The following is a 15,695-nucleotide window of genomic DNA, read 5'->3' as shown; positions in this document are numbered from 1 at the left end:
ATCATCTGTCAAGTACACTTCTTCTCTATTTCCAAGGCATCTTCTGACTCTTCAAGATTGTGTTAAGCTGGGTGCTGTTTTAGCTCAGTTGGATGAGCAGGTGGGCATATGCTGGATGCCTGAGTGTGGCTGGCCCGGGTTGGAATCCGACCTGCAGCCCTTTGCCGCATGTCTTTCCCTCCGCTTTCCTGTCAGTCTTCACTGTATCTGTCCAAAAGGGCCAAATAAGTATATTTAAAAGATTGTGTTGAGCAGTCTGGTTAAAAATTCCTTGCATTTCTTGATTTCCAAAGTAATCCTGCAAACTACCATCCAACGGTGTCTAGCTACATTCTACCCTGCCAACACATTGCATTCTGCTATCTCTTGCATCTCTTCTGCATAGCATGTTGTCCCACCTGTGTGCACATTCTTCTACTCTTGTAATGCTCTGCCCTCTTCTTGATATACATGTTCACAAGAGCCATTTCCATTCCATTGGTTAAATCCACTGCCAGCTATCCTTACACCTCCTGCTTTTCCTTGTCTCTCACTGCCTCCTAACATGCCTTCCCCCTTTCCTCTTTCTTTGTCTTGGGCCAACAGTAGCGGTTTCTTCTGGCACCGTGTTGGCGAACAACACTTGAGGCACTTGTTAACCAGGCCCTGACCGACCCAGTATGGAAATCTCATTCTTAATCATCTGCATGTTTGATTTGGCAAAGATTTTACGCCGGATCTCCTCCCCAAGTATCCGGGCTTAGGACCAGCCCTAGGAATACATTGGCTTAAAATCAAAATAGGAATCAAAAACTCTACAACATCATAAACTAAAACTCAAAAATGATTAGAAAAAGGGCAATTTGTGAGTCAATTTATGTTTAAATACAATTAAAGCTTAGTAGTCTTGTTAAATCATATTGGAAGAATCTAAGAGTTATTTTCCTAGAACAGTGACTCTGGGTTCAAATACTGTTTATTAACTATCCAGAACACGTGAACAACATACTGATACCTTGCCACCAATGGAGATTACTAACAATGCACATAACATCACTCATGGTGCAACATGAACAGACACACTTTTAAATTTGTTGTATTTTTTCATTCACTAAAAGATGTGAACCTGTCTTCTTAAACTGCCAGCAACAGCCTGAAAGACAAGGTGGTAAGGAGGAACTGGACAATATTTTGTATTGCTCCCTACTAGCTATTAGGATCCATTAAGTATTCTCTTCTGCTCCTTAACACAAACTTGAAAACACAGACACACACCTCTGTGGGTCTGCAAACTCTTTGCTCCTGTGTCACATTTTCTCTACTATTTCATTGGCTCAGAGTTCAAGGTTTCTTCTCAGCTCGTACATGAGTCTGAAGAATATTCATGGATGATATTTGGTGTCATTTGGCTCGGGCTGCAGCTCTTGAGAACTTCTTTTCTCTCCTCTCATCTCCACGGCCACCCAGAAGCCAACAGCTTTGAAGAGGGAGCAGCTGGGCCAATGACAAGTGATGGTTTTGGCGTGTTAGTGTGCCTGCCTTGACTGAGTGGGTGTTTTTTTTTAAGAGGAGAGATGATTAGTGTGTATGTGTAAGTGTGTGCGTGCGTGCATGCGTGCGTGTATATGTGTGTTTAATGGAGTTCAGCTCTCCACTTGCCCTGGAGGGGCGATCCCGGCCTCAGGGTTTTAGCCCAATTAAAGGCCTTTTCTCAGAGAATTCCCCTGTCCACACTCACCTCTTGCCCAGCTCATCTCTTTCCCTTGGGCGAAAGGAGACAGGGCCTTTGTACCAAGATCCAGGGGGAAATTCATATTCCAAAACATCTTCAATCGGTCTGATCAACCAATCATAAATTCTGAGGATCAAACATTAAGTAAAATACGGAACATGATTAGACCAATTCTGCTGTGCAATTGATCCCATGTTGCTTACAAGGAGAATGAGGAGGAGCAGAACTCATTAATATTTTAGGGGGGGAGACTTTGAACCCACCAACCCCAAGTAGGTCATGATTGGTGCACTCCAAGGATAGGTTGTTTTGATTCTTTTTTTTCTTTTTGGACTTGTTTGCCTTGCATCTTCAGGAAGAAAACATTCAAAATCTGGCAAAATATATCTCCGCTTTACTTATCCTCAGTCCCAAGTTGTTGTTTTTTATAAGTCATTATACTAGTAAACACTGAGAAACTCATAAATATAAATTATACAACAGCCTATACTGATAAATTGTTTATTAAGATTTAATATGAGTTGCTTGCTGCAGGTCCAGCGAAATAAACCACTTTTGCACAAATTTCACTTTGAAACGCTCAACAGATTGAGGTGAGTGCGCTGCAAGGAGAGCCCTCCATGTTTCTAAAGCTCTATATTTTCCAACTTTAGAAGAACAAAACCAAAGCAATGCAGTAATTTGGTTTATAGCTGCATGCTTCCTAATAAAAAGCTCACTTGGAAACTCTCAAAGTAATTGTTTCCGGTTCGAGGACGACAGCAAGCCTCGCTGTTTGTTGTCAGTTTGTTATTCGTTACCTAACAACAGGAGCTCAAAGACTCTTTCTCTTTGCTTTGAATGCATAATTTTTTTCATTGGGACGTAACATTTTTTTCATCTGTGTGTGCTTTTTTTTCTCCTGAAGTGCTCAAAAGCTTTGCTCTGTCTTAAACAATTCATGGATGGAACTTGCTGGATACTGAAAGTGTGACTCAACCGTTCCACCTCAGGAGGCAGCGAGACCAGCTCTTTTTCTTTACCTTGGATTTGTTGGTAGTTTTCAGTTCAATGGATAAATTTGTTACTCAAATCCTCCCCTTCGAAACTTTGAAGCGCTTCCCAAATCTTTTTTGTTTTATGACACTGTACTAACACAACACATTCAGCTTCCTTGGAGGGAATGAGGCAACTGCTGTGAATGGTATCTCAGTGTAATGTTGAATGTTGAGCTATTTATTGCCCGCACTGATTCCACTCAAAAGAGAGTCGCGGTGACGTCTAAGTGTGTGTGTTGTGTCTGTATTTCACTTTTTGTTTGTGTATTTTTGTCCCACAGCATTCATTTCAAACATAAGCGACACAGACATTTCGCTATGAGCTGAAAGTGATCCTAGACTCCTTTTTGTGTGTGTGTGTGTGTGTGTGTGTGTGTGTGTGTGTGTGTGTGCGTGCGTGTCCTGGCTCTGCACTGGCCTTGGCCATGTTAATGTCATTATAGCTGGTGTACAGACGAGAGGCCTGGCCAGTTAGTGGCATTGTTGAGTATCACCTTACGCTTACGTTGCTTCCAGCTGGCCTGCGGCTGCCAAAGCTCACTGAAATAGCCACTGTGTATAACCATGTGGGTGTGTGTGTGTTTGTGTGTGTGTGTGTGTGTGTGTGTGTGTGTGTGTGTGTGACGCTTAAGACTTAAATATATGTATATATATATATATATGTAGATTTTTTTCTTCTTCATCAGAATAGGCACAACACATGCCGTTAAGAAAAACAGTAATAGATTAGCATGTTATTTAGCGTACATATTACATGATGAACCCCCAAATCATGTATCTGTCTCTTTGCAATATGTAGGAAAACATGTAGAAGCTCTACACAGTTACATTAGTTACAGTATTGCTCAGTTGCCTTAAAAAAAAAAAAAAACCAGAGTAACGTTCACAAGATATACAGTACAAAAAACACACTGAATTCTGAGCAGTTCCTTTTCTATGTTTCCAGTGGAGGTGAAAGAAATGGTAAATGTACAGGTCACATTAGAAGAAGCACAAATAGCCTTTTTACTCTGTTTGGATGATGCTGTGGAGAGATAATGATGTAAATAATGTGGACTCTTCTAGTGTCCCTGGTGCTAGTATAATTTAACTTCTACATTGGCTGATGGGCTAAGGGGCATCAGTCTGTGCTGTACTCCAGTAGAGTCAAATGCTGTAAGCTGATCTGTGAGCAGTTATGCAAAGGTGGGCTTGGAGACTGGACAATCTAGAATATCCAGTACTCAAAAATAAATATACACACATTTCAGTGAACAAAAACAACGTCAGTCAAATTGAGTTTCTAAAGAAGTTATATCATTCCTAGCATGCTAATTTGAAAATACTTTATATCAATCGTACACTCTTTATGTGTATTTTTCCACAAATGGTTCAGAACCCTTTAACTTATTGCACACATTCCTCGTAGGTTTGGACACTTTCACATAGCATTTATACAGTTTTGAAATGGACCAGAAATCTAAATTTTGGAGACTATAATTTAACAGTATCCCATTATAGAAGAATACCCTTTGTCTACACAAAGTTAAAGTTGGTCAGCATGCTTTCTGTCGTTGAATGAGTCTGGAAGAAAGAGAAAGAGAGGAGAGAAATGGTTGTATAGAAGTTTATATTGGCTCCGCTGTCGGTTAGTTTGGTCTTTGAAGGAAGTGAGCCTGTGAAACCAGAAGCTTAGATGGTTCCAAGTTTTGATTAAACGTCGACATAATCTTGCTGCTATTGAAGTCTGAGTGATATACATTATAATAAATATTATAAAGCTGAGTCTGGCACCTGCAAAATAGACTGTTAAGTGTCTACTTCTTTGGGGGTTGGAGCCTCAAGTTGTAGAGGGCTGGTGGAGGGGTGTTAAGGGCTATGAATAGGAGGGATGGTTGAAAAAAACAGAAGAGGGGGCTGACTGACAGCTCTATCGGCATGGAGAAGGAAAGAGAGGAAGAAAGATGAAGAAAATTGGAGTAGAGAGGAAACCCCGGGGGGGGGGTTACTGAGGAGTTTGCCAAACTTGATTGGTCCGGGAGGAGACAGTAAACGGTTGCGGGTCAGCTGGAGGCAGGCCGTCCTGGCAGCAGGCGAGTTGTAACTGTGGTAATGAGCTCAATACGGTATGGATTAAAAAAAAAAAATGTTTGGAGTGTTACCTTAGCAACAGTGAAGGGACGCGAGGACTCGGATGCCAAGAAGAGAACAGACCAAGCAGAACAAAAAGAGTCGGGTGTCTCTTAAATTTAGAAGCATACATCCAGCAGCAACACTTTGAGAGACCAGCGAAAGCAAACGTGCGTTAAAAGTACTGTGGCAGCACTAATGTGATTTGTTTTTAAGGTAGTTGTTTGCACAGCTTTAATGTTTAAAAGTGATTGTTGCCTATTTTCTGCTATTTTTTTTTTTCAGTTTAATTCTACAAAGTACAAATGGAGTCCAATTAAAGAGAGGGGGAAAGAAAGTCTGTAATATTGCTCCAAAAGGCAGCAGTCCAGTTTGAAACCAGCAGGCACACGGGCCAAACCTATTTCAATCTTGACTAAACAAAGGAAAGACAGCTCCTTATTGCATTTGCCACAAGAACTTTTAAGAAGACCAAAAGTAGACCAACCACAGGGAATATTTGCAAATTGTGACCCAGATCTGCTGTTAATCTGTAGTTTGGATCATTCTGCCTCTATTGATGCTGTCCCACTCCATTTTCCAAATCCCCAACTCTATTCTTACTTTTCCATTTGGTCTCATCTAATCACCGGGAACATTTCAAAAATCTTCACTTCGATTGCAGAGAAATTATGTACTGTAGGACATTGGCCTTCAAATAACAGAAAGTCAAACTGTGACTCATTTCGAGGTCTTTTGGGCTCAAAGGATGGCTCTCAGGGGACTTGAGATCTTATTCTTGTCTCAACACTCGTTTTCCATTCCATCTCCTCCTTTCTATTTTTCTCTGACCCTCTCTCTATCTCCGTCCTTCCCTCCTTCTTTCTTTTCTTTAGTCCTTTGTTAGGCGGTTGCTTCCTGCGGTGAGCATGGCACTGCCCAGGCACATGTTCTGTGGTAGGCCTGATTACAGCCCTGCTGTAGTGCTGACATTGGCCCGCACTGACTCTTGTCTATAAACACACACACACATGCACACACACACATACACGCGGCCCCTAAGTTCCACCACCGCTGCCAGCGGCTACCGCGGCATGACTTCACCCGGCAACCATTCCTTGCGTCAAACAAAATGCCTCTGTCACCAGAAAAAGGAGGAGAGCTGAGAGGGAGGAAGGGAAGGAGGAGAAGAGGGAGAAGAGGGAGAAGAGGAGGAGTGTGGATGTATGGTAGCCGTGCGGAGCGTACCATGTTTTCCACTGCAGTTTGAGAGCGTGGTGGGGTAATTTTAGCTGTAAGGCTCCAAGGCAAGCTGCTTGTAGGAGTTTTTTGTCTTAGAGGTGGAGTGACAGATGAGGAGCGTATGATAACATAAGGTGGGCAAGTCACTGAGGATAAGTGCAGCCTTCGAGGTGTTCTGCCTTGCCTATTACTTTATTACATGAATTAAACCTCATCATCACTTATTTCGTTCAGGTTCCATTAAAAAAAGCAAAGCTAAAAGTGCTGGACGTTTCCTTTATGCTAGCTGAACCCAGCAATTAGTTTAACTGTCATTACCATCAAAGCCATCAATGGCTGCCCATTTCAAAAGATGGCAGGTAACTTGATCTAGTGGTTAAATAATAATAACTGAATGCAGAGTAAAGAATTGCAGCTTTTAAAGTATTCCTCAGACTTCAGCAGTTCTGCATTTTTTTTCTACTGTAGGAGCGGCTGCACTATGAGACACTGAGCCAGCACCTGGGGAAGCTCGGAGAGGATGCTGGGAAGATGGTCCATCGAGTCATTGACCTGACAAGACCAGAAGATTTAGATGGTACGTTCCTCTGTCTCTTACCCCTTTGCTACTCTTTTACCTACATTTCTGATTACTGGCATGCAATATGGCATGTTTTTTTTTTTTCAGAAATAGAGAGCGAGTCACATCCTGTTCAGATAAAACTGATACCAGTGACGGAAAACTCACACAGTTAAATTTAGAAGAGGCCCTACCTCTGTGGGCCTTCCTACTAAGACTAATACTCAATAAGTCATCTACCAGAAAGCTCACAAATGCAGGTATTCAGAAAATACAAATATTTATTTTGGACGTTAGGACACTACGGTGAACATTCTGCGCACTTGAAAATTTCAAATGTCAATATTACTGCAAGTGTAGGAAAAGAGGATGAATTGTCTTCATGTTTTTCACTAGTTTTTGTGACCCGGTCCTAGTATGCAAACCAAAAATGGGCGGTAAGTTTTCTGTAGCGACTGGTCACAGAGATAATTATGAATCGGTTTATCACAAGAGCTGATTTTTATGTACTATGAACTAAATGTAGTCATTAAACGCGCTCTTTTAAAGTACTTCCTTGTAATGTAGTCTTTCCGATTTTTTTCTAGCCCACCTGTTTCTCATAAAGCAATTCTGTTTACAGGCACCAAGGAGTGCTCATCGTGGTTTAGTTTAGAGTCAGAGGAGTAAACACAGGAGCTTAAGCACTGAGATAATATCAGGAGGAAGCAAACTAAGCATAATGTGCAAAGTTCACGTGTGTTTGTGTGTAGGAATGATATGAAGGACATTATGCCCGGAATACTCCACCAAGCCTCAGTCAAAGAAGCAGCCACCTTGTTATACACTGCATTTGAAGTGTGAAAGTATGAACAGCGAACTCATTAATGGTGAACATACAGCAAAAGTGATTTCTTTGTTTTTAGGGAGTAACATCGCAGAGGCACGGGTGTTCAGAGAGACACGAGGCAGGAACAACAGCGAGCCCCACATCAAGAGGCCCATGAACGCCTTCATGGTGTGGGCAAAAGATGAGAGGAGGAAGATCCTGCAGACCTTCCCCGACATGCACAACTCCAACATCAGCAAGATCCTTGGTGAGATTTTGCGGGTTTATGTTTGATGAGTGAGAAAGCTAAACCTCAATATTGTGGTGATATGTTGTTCTGGTGTTGTAAGGGTGAATACTTATGCTTTCCTTTAAGTTTTGTACAAAAGAATACGCCCGTGTTTGATTTAATTTTTTATTTTCTTTTTCTAAGTGACTATAAAGTGACACGGCAGATTTTTTTTTAAGGTCAGCTTGTCTGCTCATTAGGTTACCCTACCGCTATATACTGCAGTTCACAGGGTTTCTTACTGTCAAGTGGGTACTATAAGAATGACTAGTGTGTTTTTCAGCCTGGAACACTCCACACACAGAGCTCCACTGTGTCAGCCTGACTAGTGTGATGGATGCATTCAGTTAAAATACCTCCTCAACACAGATATCCATTCACATGATGCTGAGCATAACGGTTGTTCCTGAAATGTTCTTAAGACTTCTACCATACAATGCAGAGTTCAAGTGAGCTTGAGGCTTGCTGAATGCCGTAAATGCTACTTCTGAGCATTGTGAATGAATTGCTTTTTCTAAGGTGGATCTGTGTTATTGACTCACGTCTCTGAAAGGGGTCCTATAAATGGATGTTTTGTGCTCTTAACATGCATCCTGAATTTAGACGATTAATCTTTTTGCTTTCAAAAGTCCTGTTTTTTTTCTTTGTTTTTTTATTACAGTGGAAACATATTACAGGGGAAAATCATTTGATTAAGTATACTGCTTAATCGCGCGCTCCTGCTGGATTTTTATTAGGGTTCAGTGACAAGTCGAGAAGGAAAAGTGGAATTATGAGTGTGTATATGACTGTATGTATACAATGCATCCATCTCTAAAATAATAACACAGCTGGACTTAAGGGAGTAGGTGGGTGGCAAGTTTAAAAAAAAAGAAAGAAAAACGTCTCTGTGTTTCCTGTGTCACAAAAGTACAAGAACAGTTTGTGATAAACCTTGATAAACAGAAGAGCAAGGAAGAGTGTGTATAATCAGCTGTCAAAGTGCTTCACAGATGTGCTGCGTTCCCGCAGTAATGGCCCTGTTCACTTGCTCAGAAGGTCCTCTTACAGAGGAAAACAAGCCATACACAATGTATCATTCTTCCTGAGCGAAGAGGGAGCAGAGTGTAATCCACTCCTGGTTTTAAACAGCCTTCTAGGCTAAACACTCAATGGAGCCTGCTCACAGGAAGGCATCCAACCTCAGGAAGACACCAGAATTGTCAAAGCTGTGCTTCTTTTGTGTGACTGAATAATGTAGCTGTGACAGTATGTTTACTTTGCAGGAATTTTATGAAAAACTTTGATTCACCACTTACACTGAAACTATTTTGAAAAAACTCACTGAAATCACGTTAGTCACTCACTAAAATTTGATAATGTACAGATATTTAAATTCAGTCACTCTCTTAACTAGTAACACTAAAATATTTAAATATAACCTAAATTGAAGTGTCAATTGCTTTTTAAATTTTGTTTTGCTTCAGGCTCTCGCTGGAAAGCCATGACAAACCAGGAAAAGCAGCCATACTACGAGGAGCAGGCCCGCTTAAGCAAGATCCACTTGGAGAAATATCCCAACTACAAGTACAAGCCACGGCCCAAGAGAACCTGCATCATTGATGGCAAGAAGCTACGCATCGGGGAGTACAAGCAGATGATGCGTTCACGACGTCAGGAAATGAGGCAGTTCTTTGTGGGGTGAGTACAAAGCTATAAAGTGAGTGATCGCACGAGTTAGAAGGAAAGCTGCAGCGTGTCGGCGAGAGTTACGTGGTTTTAGAACTGAATTTCGAATTAGTTTTTTTTTCATGGAAGGACCTTCAGACGGCAGCACTGTGTAATTGTGATTTAAATCCCAGAAATACTTAAACATGTCAAAAGTAAACCTTCTCTCACTGAACAGATTTTTTTCTTTCTGAGTGACTGGTAGGAATCGAGGTGGTGAAAAGGTTCTGGCATTGTTGGCGCCCTCAGGGTCATGCAGCATTCAGTGCTGCTCAGAGGAGAGTTGTGTGGTCACACTTTATTTTATGGAACACTAGTAAGATGTAACAAACCATATTTTGAGAGAAATTTAATAAAACAGCACACAAACGCTCTCGTACTCTAATTAGACGATGTGTGAATTATGGCTTGACTAGGAAATGCAATTAGTGTCATTTGATCCAAAATATATTAGACAGCATTATACCAAATTATGTTGAACTTAGATTTTATAACAGTGATAGTATAATTTGACATAACTTTGCTTTATAACAGTGTGATTTGTTGCTTATTTGAAGAAAATTTATTTGAAGAAAAGTTAAACCACATAATTTAACATGGTGGTGTTTCTCCTGGACTGACTGTTGTTTGAAGCCCTGTGGACTTTGTCGGTGGTACTTCCTCAGTCCTATAATCCCAAATAGGTTAAGCCATGTCATGTCGCTATTTAGCTTGGCCTCATGACCTAATACTGGGCCATTACTAGGACAGGAATGCTGGCATGGTTGCAGGGTAATTTCACACTGTTACATCTTCATTAAAGTGTATATTATGACTGATTAAAACTGAGAGATTAAAACTTTAAAGAGGTCAGTTTGCATCAAGAACCACAAGCCATTGACGCTATTAAGCCTTGGATAACAGACAGTCTTTGTGTCTCACTGTAGATGGATTTGAGTCATTTACAATGCACCTGTGGCCTTCGATAAAGTTGTCTCTCAAGCCAGCAGACATCTCTCCCCAAATATGTCCAAGTAAAAAGGAAAAAAAAGATAATTTATCATTGTGTAATTTTATCTATCTTCTTTTAGTTTATTTGATTGTATAGAAATATATTAAAACCAACTTTGCGTTTCACGAGAGGCCTTTTTTTCCCTCCTTAATGTGTCTCAGTGTGAATAGAAAAGAATTCTTAGCCGCGTCCATTTGTTTAATGTTAGTGGAGTGATCATCAAGGTTTATGGGCCCTTTATGAAAGGTTGGGAACCTCTTGAGGTTCTATCTGCTAAAGCTCTTAAACATTTGCTGAAGAGCTTGATATATTTTTTTCAACTGCAGTCGGTGCAGCAAGGGGAAAAACGGTGGCATTGTCTTAATGGGAACCAGTCATGGATGTGTTTAAAGCCATCACAGTGGCCTGTGAGTGAGATGGATTTACCAGAGGCCACAGCTTTGAATAGGAGCGATTTTTAATAGCTTGTCATTTATTAAATTAGGACAATGCTGGGCGCTTGCGGGCAGTGAAATTGGACACAGACAGACACAGTGGAATATGAAATGTAAGCACATGCTTGAGAGGGAATGAGCGCAAGGCACACGTCACAGGATGAATGCCACATTTACTGTGTGTGGTCAAGTACGCTAAGCAGGAAAGCTTAGATTCTCCGGGCCTGGGTTTTCAATTGTTGCTAAATCAAACATCTACAGGAGCCAGTACACAACTAGTTTCTGGCACATTCCAGATTGTTAAACCAGTGTTATTTTAAAATGCTTAATGTGAAAATGAGTCTGTCAGAGCACACGGCAGTAATTGTTTCAGGAGACAGAGGAGAGAAAACTGTTAGGTGAAAAAGGTGACAGTAATTTTCCCACTTTATGCGGTTCATTTGAGGAGCCTGAGGGGCCTGTTTGAATGATGTGCATTTACCCCCCCCCCCCCCCCCCCCCCCATCTACAATGCTAATGCTGCTGTGATATGGCAGGTAGAGCTCTATGTTAGGACATGCTCAGCCAGATGAAAAGCGTTGTGGTTGAACTTAAATGGCTTAAGAATTCATGTTTTGTTCAAAGATGTTGTTCAAAGGCTAACGAGTCAGTGTCTGATCTGTCTAGCTTGTACCAAAACACAACTGTGCAAAGGTCTTGAGCCATCCCCTGTTTCTTTATACTTTGCAGGGAAAACAAAGAAATAGGTGCAGAAATATACTCGTATGAGCAAACATGCATGCATACAGATGAGCCTTTGTCTAAAATGCTTAACAGATATATCTCCCAAGTTCTGTATCAGGTCTTTGGCTGATTTTTTTCCCTATTTCTTAAATCTTTCAGACTTTCAGATACTGTCCATATGCTGCCTGTTTTTTGTTCTCCACTTGTCCATTTAATTTTTAAAGGGCACACAGCATACTGTGGAGTATATCATTACTTTAGGAATCACCTTATTGGTACAAAAATACTGTTTTATGCCAGTCTAACAAATTGTGTGTTTTTAAAATTTAAAAACTGGTTCTTTCCTAAGTTTTCTGTTCTGAACACCGAGTTAGGTCAGTTTTTATTGGTTTAAAGATTCATTGCCATGTTTGGCCTCCCAGAAGAATACAAATGGATCTCTATCAGTCAGCTAGAAGTTTTATCATTTACAAGTAGTCCTTCTTGTAATGTTCAGCGGCTCTGGGATTTAGTGTCTTTTCTTTAACTTTAAAGGACCAATCATTCATTACGAAGTGACAATCATTTCTAACATTCTTCAACGCTGTAATTTTTGGATCATGCTTGTTGAGACTTAAATGAATAAATAAAAAAAATTCATTGAACTAATCTCCCCTTCAAGGTCATCTCCTTGTGCACCTTTTGACTGCTTCCAGCATTGCTGCTAGACTTAAATCTCACTGTGAAAGTTACAAAGCTTTTCGATCACGCAGCGTATTTTATGTTGTCTACATAATATAATTCTTCCTTATCTTCTTTCCTTCATACTCAGGCCTCAGCCACCCATTTCTCTGGGCAACAGTCCTGGAGGTGTAGGAGTTTACCCGGGTGCCATAAGTATGGCAACAGCAGCTACACCATCCCCACATCTGACCTCAGACTGCTCCAGCAACTCGGCCAGTCCTGATCCTGCCATCCCCGTCATTCAGAGCACGTACGGTGTAAAGTCTGAGCCTGGCAGTGGAGGAGGCAGCAATGGCGGTGGGATCGGAGCCTTGGATCTGCCCGGCGACCACAATAATGGAGACAATGACATGGACATGTATGAGGACTTTGAGGATGAGCCCAAGTCAGACTATAGCAGCGACCACGAGACACATGAGGCTGTCAGTGCCAACTGAGTAAGCTCAGGGTGTCAGATGTAAAAAAACAAAAAAACAAGAGAAAACAAGAGAACAACTCCCATTATAGTCAGAGACATTTCTTAAAAAGACATTTTATTACTGAGACCTTCAGTGAAACCTTTCAGGACATGTTGGGTCATGCACTGAGCATGCCCCAACAGGATTTCAGATCAGCTCAGACATGCTCAGAAAGTTCTGGGACAGTATCTTTGATGGACACCCATTTGAAGAAATGGAAAAACGAAGGAATAGGAAAAACGTGACCCAAGAATACAGTCTGATCAATCTTCAGACGTCCAGCTGACAATGAACTTCAGTTTCCTCTACTTTGACAATCTTAACAGGAGCGAGAAAAAAAATGAGTTAGACAACAGAGAGAGAGAGAGAGAGAATGGGACAAAGAACAAATGAGCGACGAACACATTGCTGTGTGGTTTGTAAAAGGGCATGCATGGATTTCGAAGAATTAGGAATCGGTCTTCAACAGCTATTTGGTCTTAAATGTTTAAGGAGTGATTTAGTTTTCATTGTTATGTATTTACTTTTTGTCTTTTTTTTCCTTTTTGCTTTTTTGTTCTATAGACTTTTTTTCTGACAGGTCACTGCCTGTACAAACTCTAGACTGTCAGAACTTGAAATCTGGAAAGTTTTTAATATAAATCCTAGCTCTTGTAACCTTATAGTCTTACTTTTGTTTCTTACGATTACAGTGCTACACACTTTTTTTTTCTGACAAACTGCTTACCTTACATTACTGTTTCTTTTTTTTAAATATCCCAGCTCAGGTATGATGTGCCAGCTTGTGAATGTGTTATTTGTTTTGTTTGTTTTCATACAAAAAGAGTGGTAGGACTTTTCAGACTGTCAATGAAATAAAGGGAGCAAATTCCCTTACATTATTATTATTATTATTATTATTATTATCATTATTATTATTATTATTATTATTAAATAAGTAAGTACCCATAAATTGTACAGATTTTCTTCAAATGTGCCAAACATTCACATTCACTTGGGATGTTGTAGTCTTAATTTCCAATGCTGCAAAAGTCTTATACAATCAATTTTTTCTATTTGATGAAGTGGGTTCCTACTCATCAACTGCTGGCTCCCCTCCTGGCCCAAACACAAACAGTGCTCAGGGAGGTTATTTTTTCATCACACTTGCTTAGTCACACACACAGACACACACAATGTCGTTCTCTGGCAGACCCTAAGGCTCTGAGACATAGTTAGAAGAGCAGCATCGAAGGCGCCTATTGCTTTATTCCACTGCACTAATGCTTCCATAAACCACACTGCCCAATGTTCTTTGAGGCCAAATGCATTAAGTGCAGTGCAGTGCAGTATTAGAAATGTTTCTGTCCCTTTAAATCAGGCTAAAGGTAAAGGTAGCCTTTAGCTTAGTTTCACTGTAGGAATCCCCCTAGTCTTAAAAGTGTACCATTGGATCTGTTCATTCAGTTGGAATAGGAAGATGAAGGTGCACCCCTGGCTGACCCTACTGTAGGATAAGAAATTGTAATATCATAAATCCCTTCACTGTATTGTGTTTAGCATTGGTACAAAAATGTAACAAATATTACTTCTTTTATTAGCTTGTTAATTTTTAAATGTCTTCTTAGCATTATGTTGGAAATATATGCCAAACTTGTATTTTAAAAAATTATTTATATAGTTACAAAAAAAATGGGTTTAATAGGTCCGCTGTTTCAAAAGGGTACCTTTTTTTCTACAGTGCATTTGTATTTTGAACATGAGCAAATTATTAGGAAAACATTAGAGAAGGGGAAAGGTGCTTAACCAGTCTGCCTCTCAGTAACCACCGCCCCAGTCAGAGCACACAAGTTTTTCCACTCATCTGAAGCGAGATGTTTCTCTATTGTCTTGATGCAGCACAGCAGTCAGCAGTCTCTGATTTACTCAAATGTCTCTGCAGACAAATCTTATTTTTACTCTTTTCAAAGCATTCTCTGAAATTTTTAATGTTTCCATTCTTAAAACGTGTGACCTCGGGTGGTTTCTGGGTGCTCTGTTCAGCTGCTTCGGTCATCTTGATCCCAAATTTCTCTTCACGACCATATCTGGCGGTTTTTACTTGGAAAATGCTTCACAAGCTGGGACTGAACACTGATTTTTGCTTGTGTTACATAAAAAAAAGCCTCGTGCATAGACATTTCTGTTAGTCTCATACACATCCTAAGCACTGGATATGAATCTGTTTTTTTGTTTGTTTTTGTTTTTTAGTATTGACTAATGTGAAGTTGTTGTTTGATTTTTAAACATGATATATTAGTCAGTTAAAAGTCACATTTTTTGAAGCCTGGTACATGCGAGGCACCAGTAAATTGCCATTTCTTTGGAAGCATTTCATTTATTTAAGCAGATCTTGTTGCCGCAGCTCTAGTATCACCTGAAGGGGTCTCATCGCCTCTCTTTGGAAAGGTAACCTCATGCTCTTGTCAGTTGTGACCCGCAGAGGAAGAACATAACATTTCCTGGTCACACACATTTTTATTTTATTTTTTTTTTGTGATGAGTATTGTATTTGAAATCCAATTGTGCGTTTTAACATTTCATTGTATTTATTAGCCAGCTTTGGCTCTAAAAAGTGTCAGTACAACTTGGTGAGAAAGACAATCAAAAAATATATATAAATAAAAAAAAGTAAAGACTTGAGATTTTTGCTTTTATTTTTTTCATTTATTTAATTTTTTGGGAAAAAAATATTTTGAATGCTTTGTAAAATTGTTCATTTGCAGAAAAACCCCACCAACATATTGTGTTCTGCGTATGAAAGTGATGTGCACAACTTTACAGGTAGTGCTGCATGAATTTTTATTTCCATTGCTCTAAATAGTACCCTTACTTTCCAGGGATCTAATAATTTCCAACACAAGGCTGTCTGTTTCCAAAGTTGAGCTATTCCACTCGCTCTTTATA

At 40.1% G+C, this 15,695-nt stretch overlaps 1 protein-coding gene across 8 annotated transcripts in view; it reads left to right on the top strand.

Moving 5' to 3' along the window:
- The window catches only part of LOC100695872 (transcription factor SOX-6), a 101,568-nt gene extending 86,137 nt beyond the window's left edge, over positions 1-15,431 (top strand). For all 8 annotated transcript variants that reach the window (XM_019361678.2, XM_005459959.4, XM_013264204.3 and 5 more), the window contains 4 exons: positions 6,547-6,655; positions 7,543-7,713; positions 9,201-9,414; positions 12,401-15,431. In XM_019361678.2, the coding sequence (XP_019217223.1) occupies positions 6,547-6,655; positions 7,543-7,713; positions 9,201-9,414; positions 12,401-12,749 (843 nt within the window). In that variant the 3' untranslated portion in view covers positions 12,750-15,431. The remainder of the gene's footprint in view (positions 1-6,546; positions 6,656-7,542; positions 7,714-9,200; positions 9,415-12,400) is intronic.
- Positions 15,432-15,695: the final 264 nt, after the last annotated feature.

Source organism: Oreochromis niloticus, linkage group LG7 (genome assembly GCF_001858045.2).
Source record: "Oreochromis niloticus isolate F11D_XX linkage group LG7, O_niloticus_UMD_NMBU, whole genome shotgun sequence".
NCBI classification, from domain to species: Eukaryota; Metazoa; Chordata; class Actinopteri; order Cichliformes; family Cichlidae; genus Oreochromis; species Oreochromis niloticus.
The sequence above is the reverse complement of the archived record's forward strand: the minus strand, read 5'-3'. Positions and strand labels throughout refer to the sequence as shown.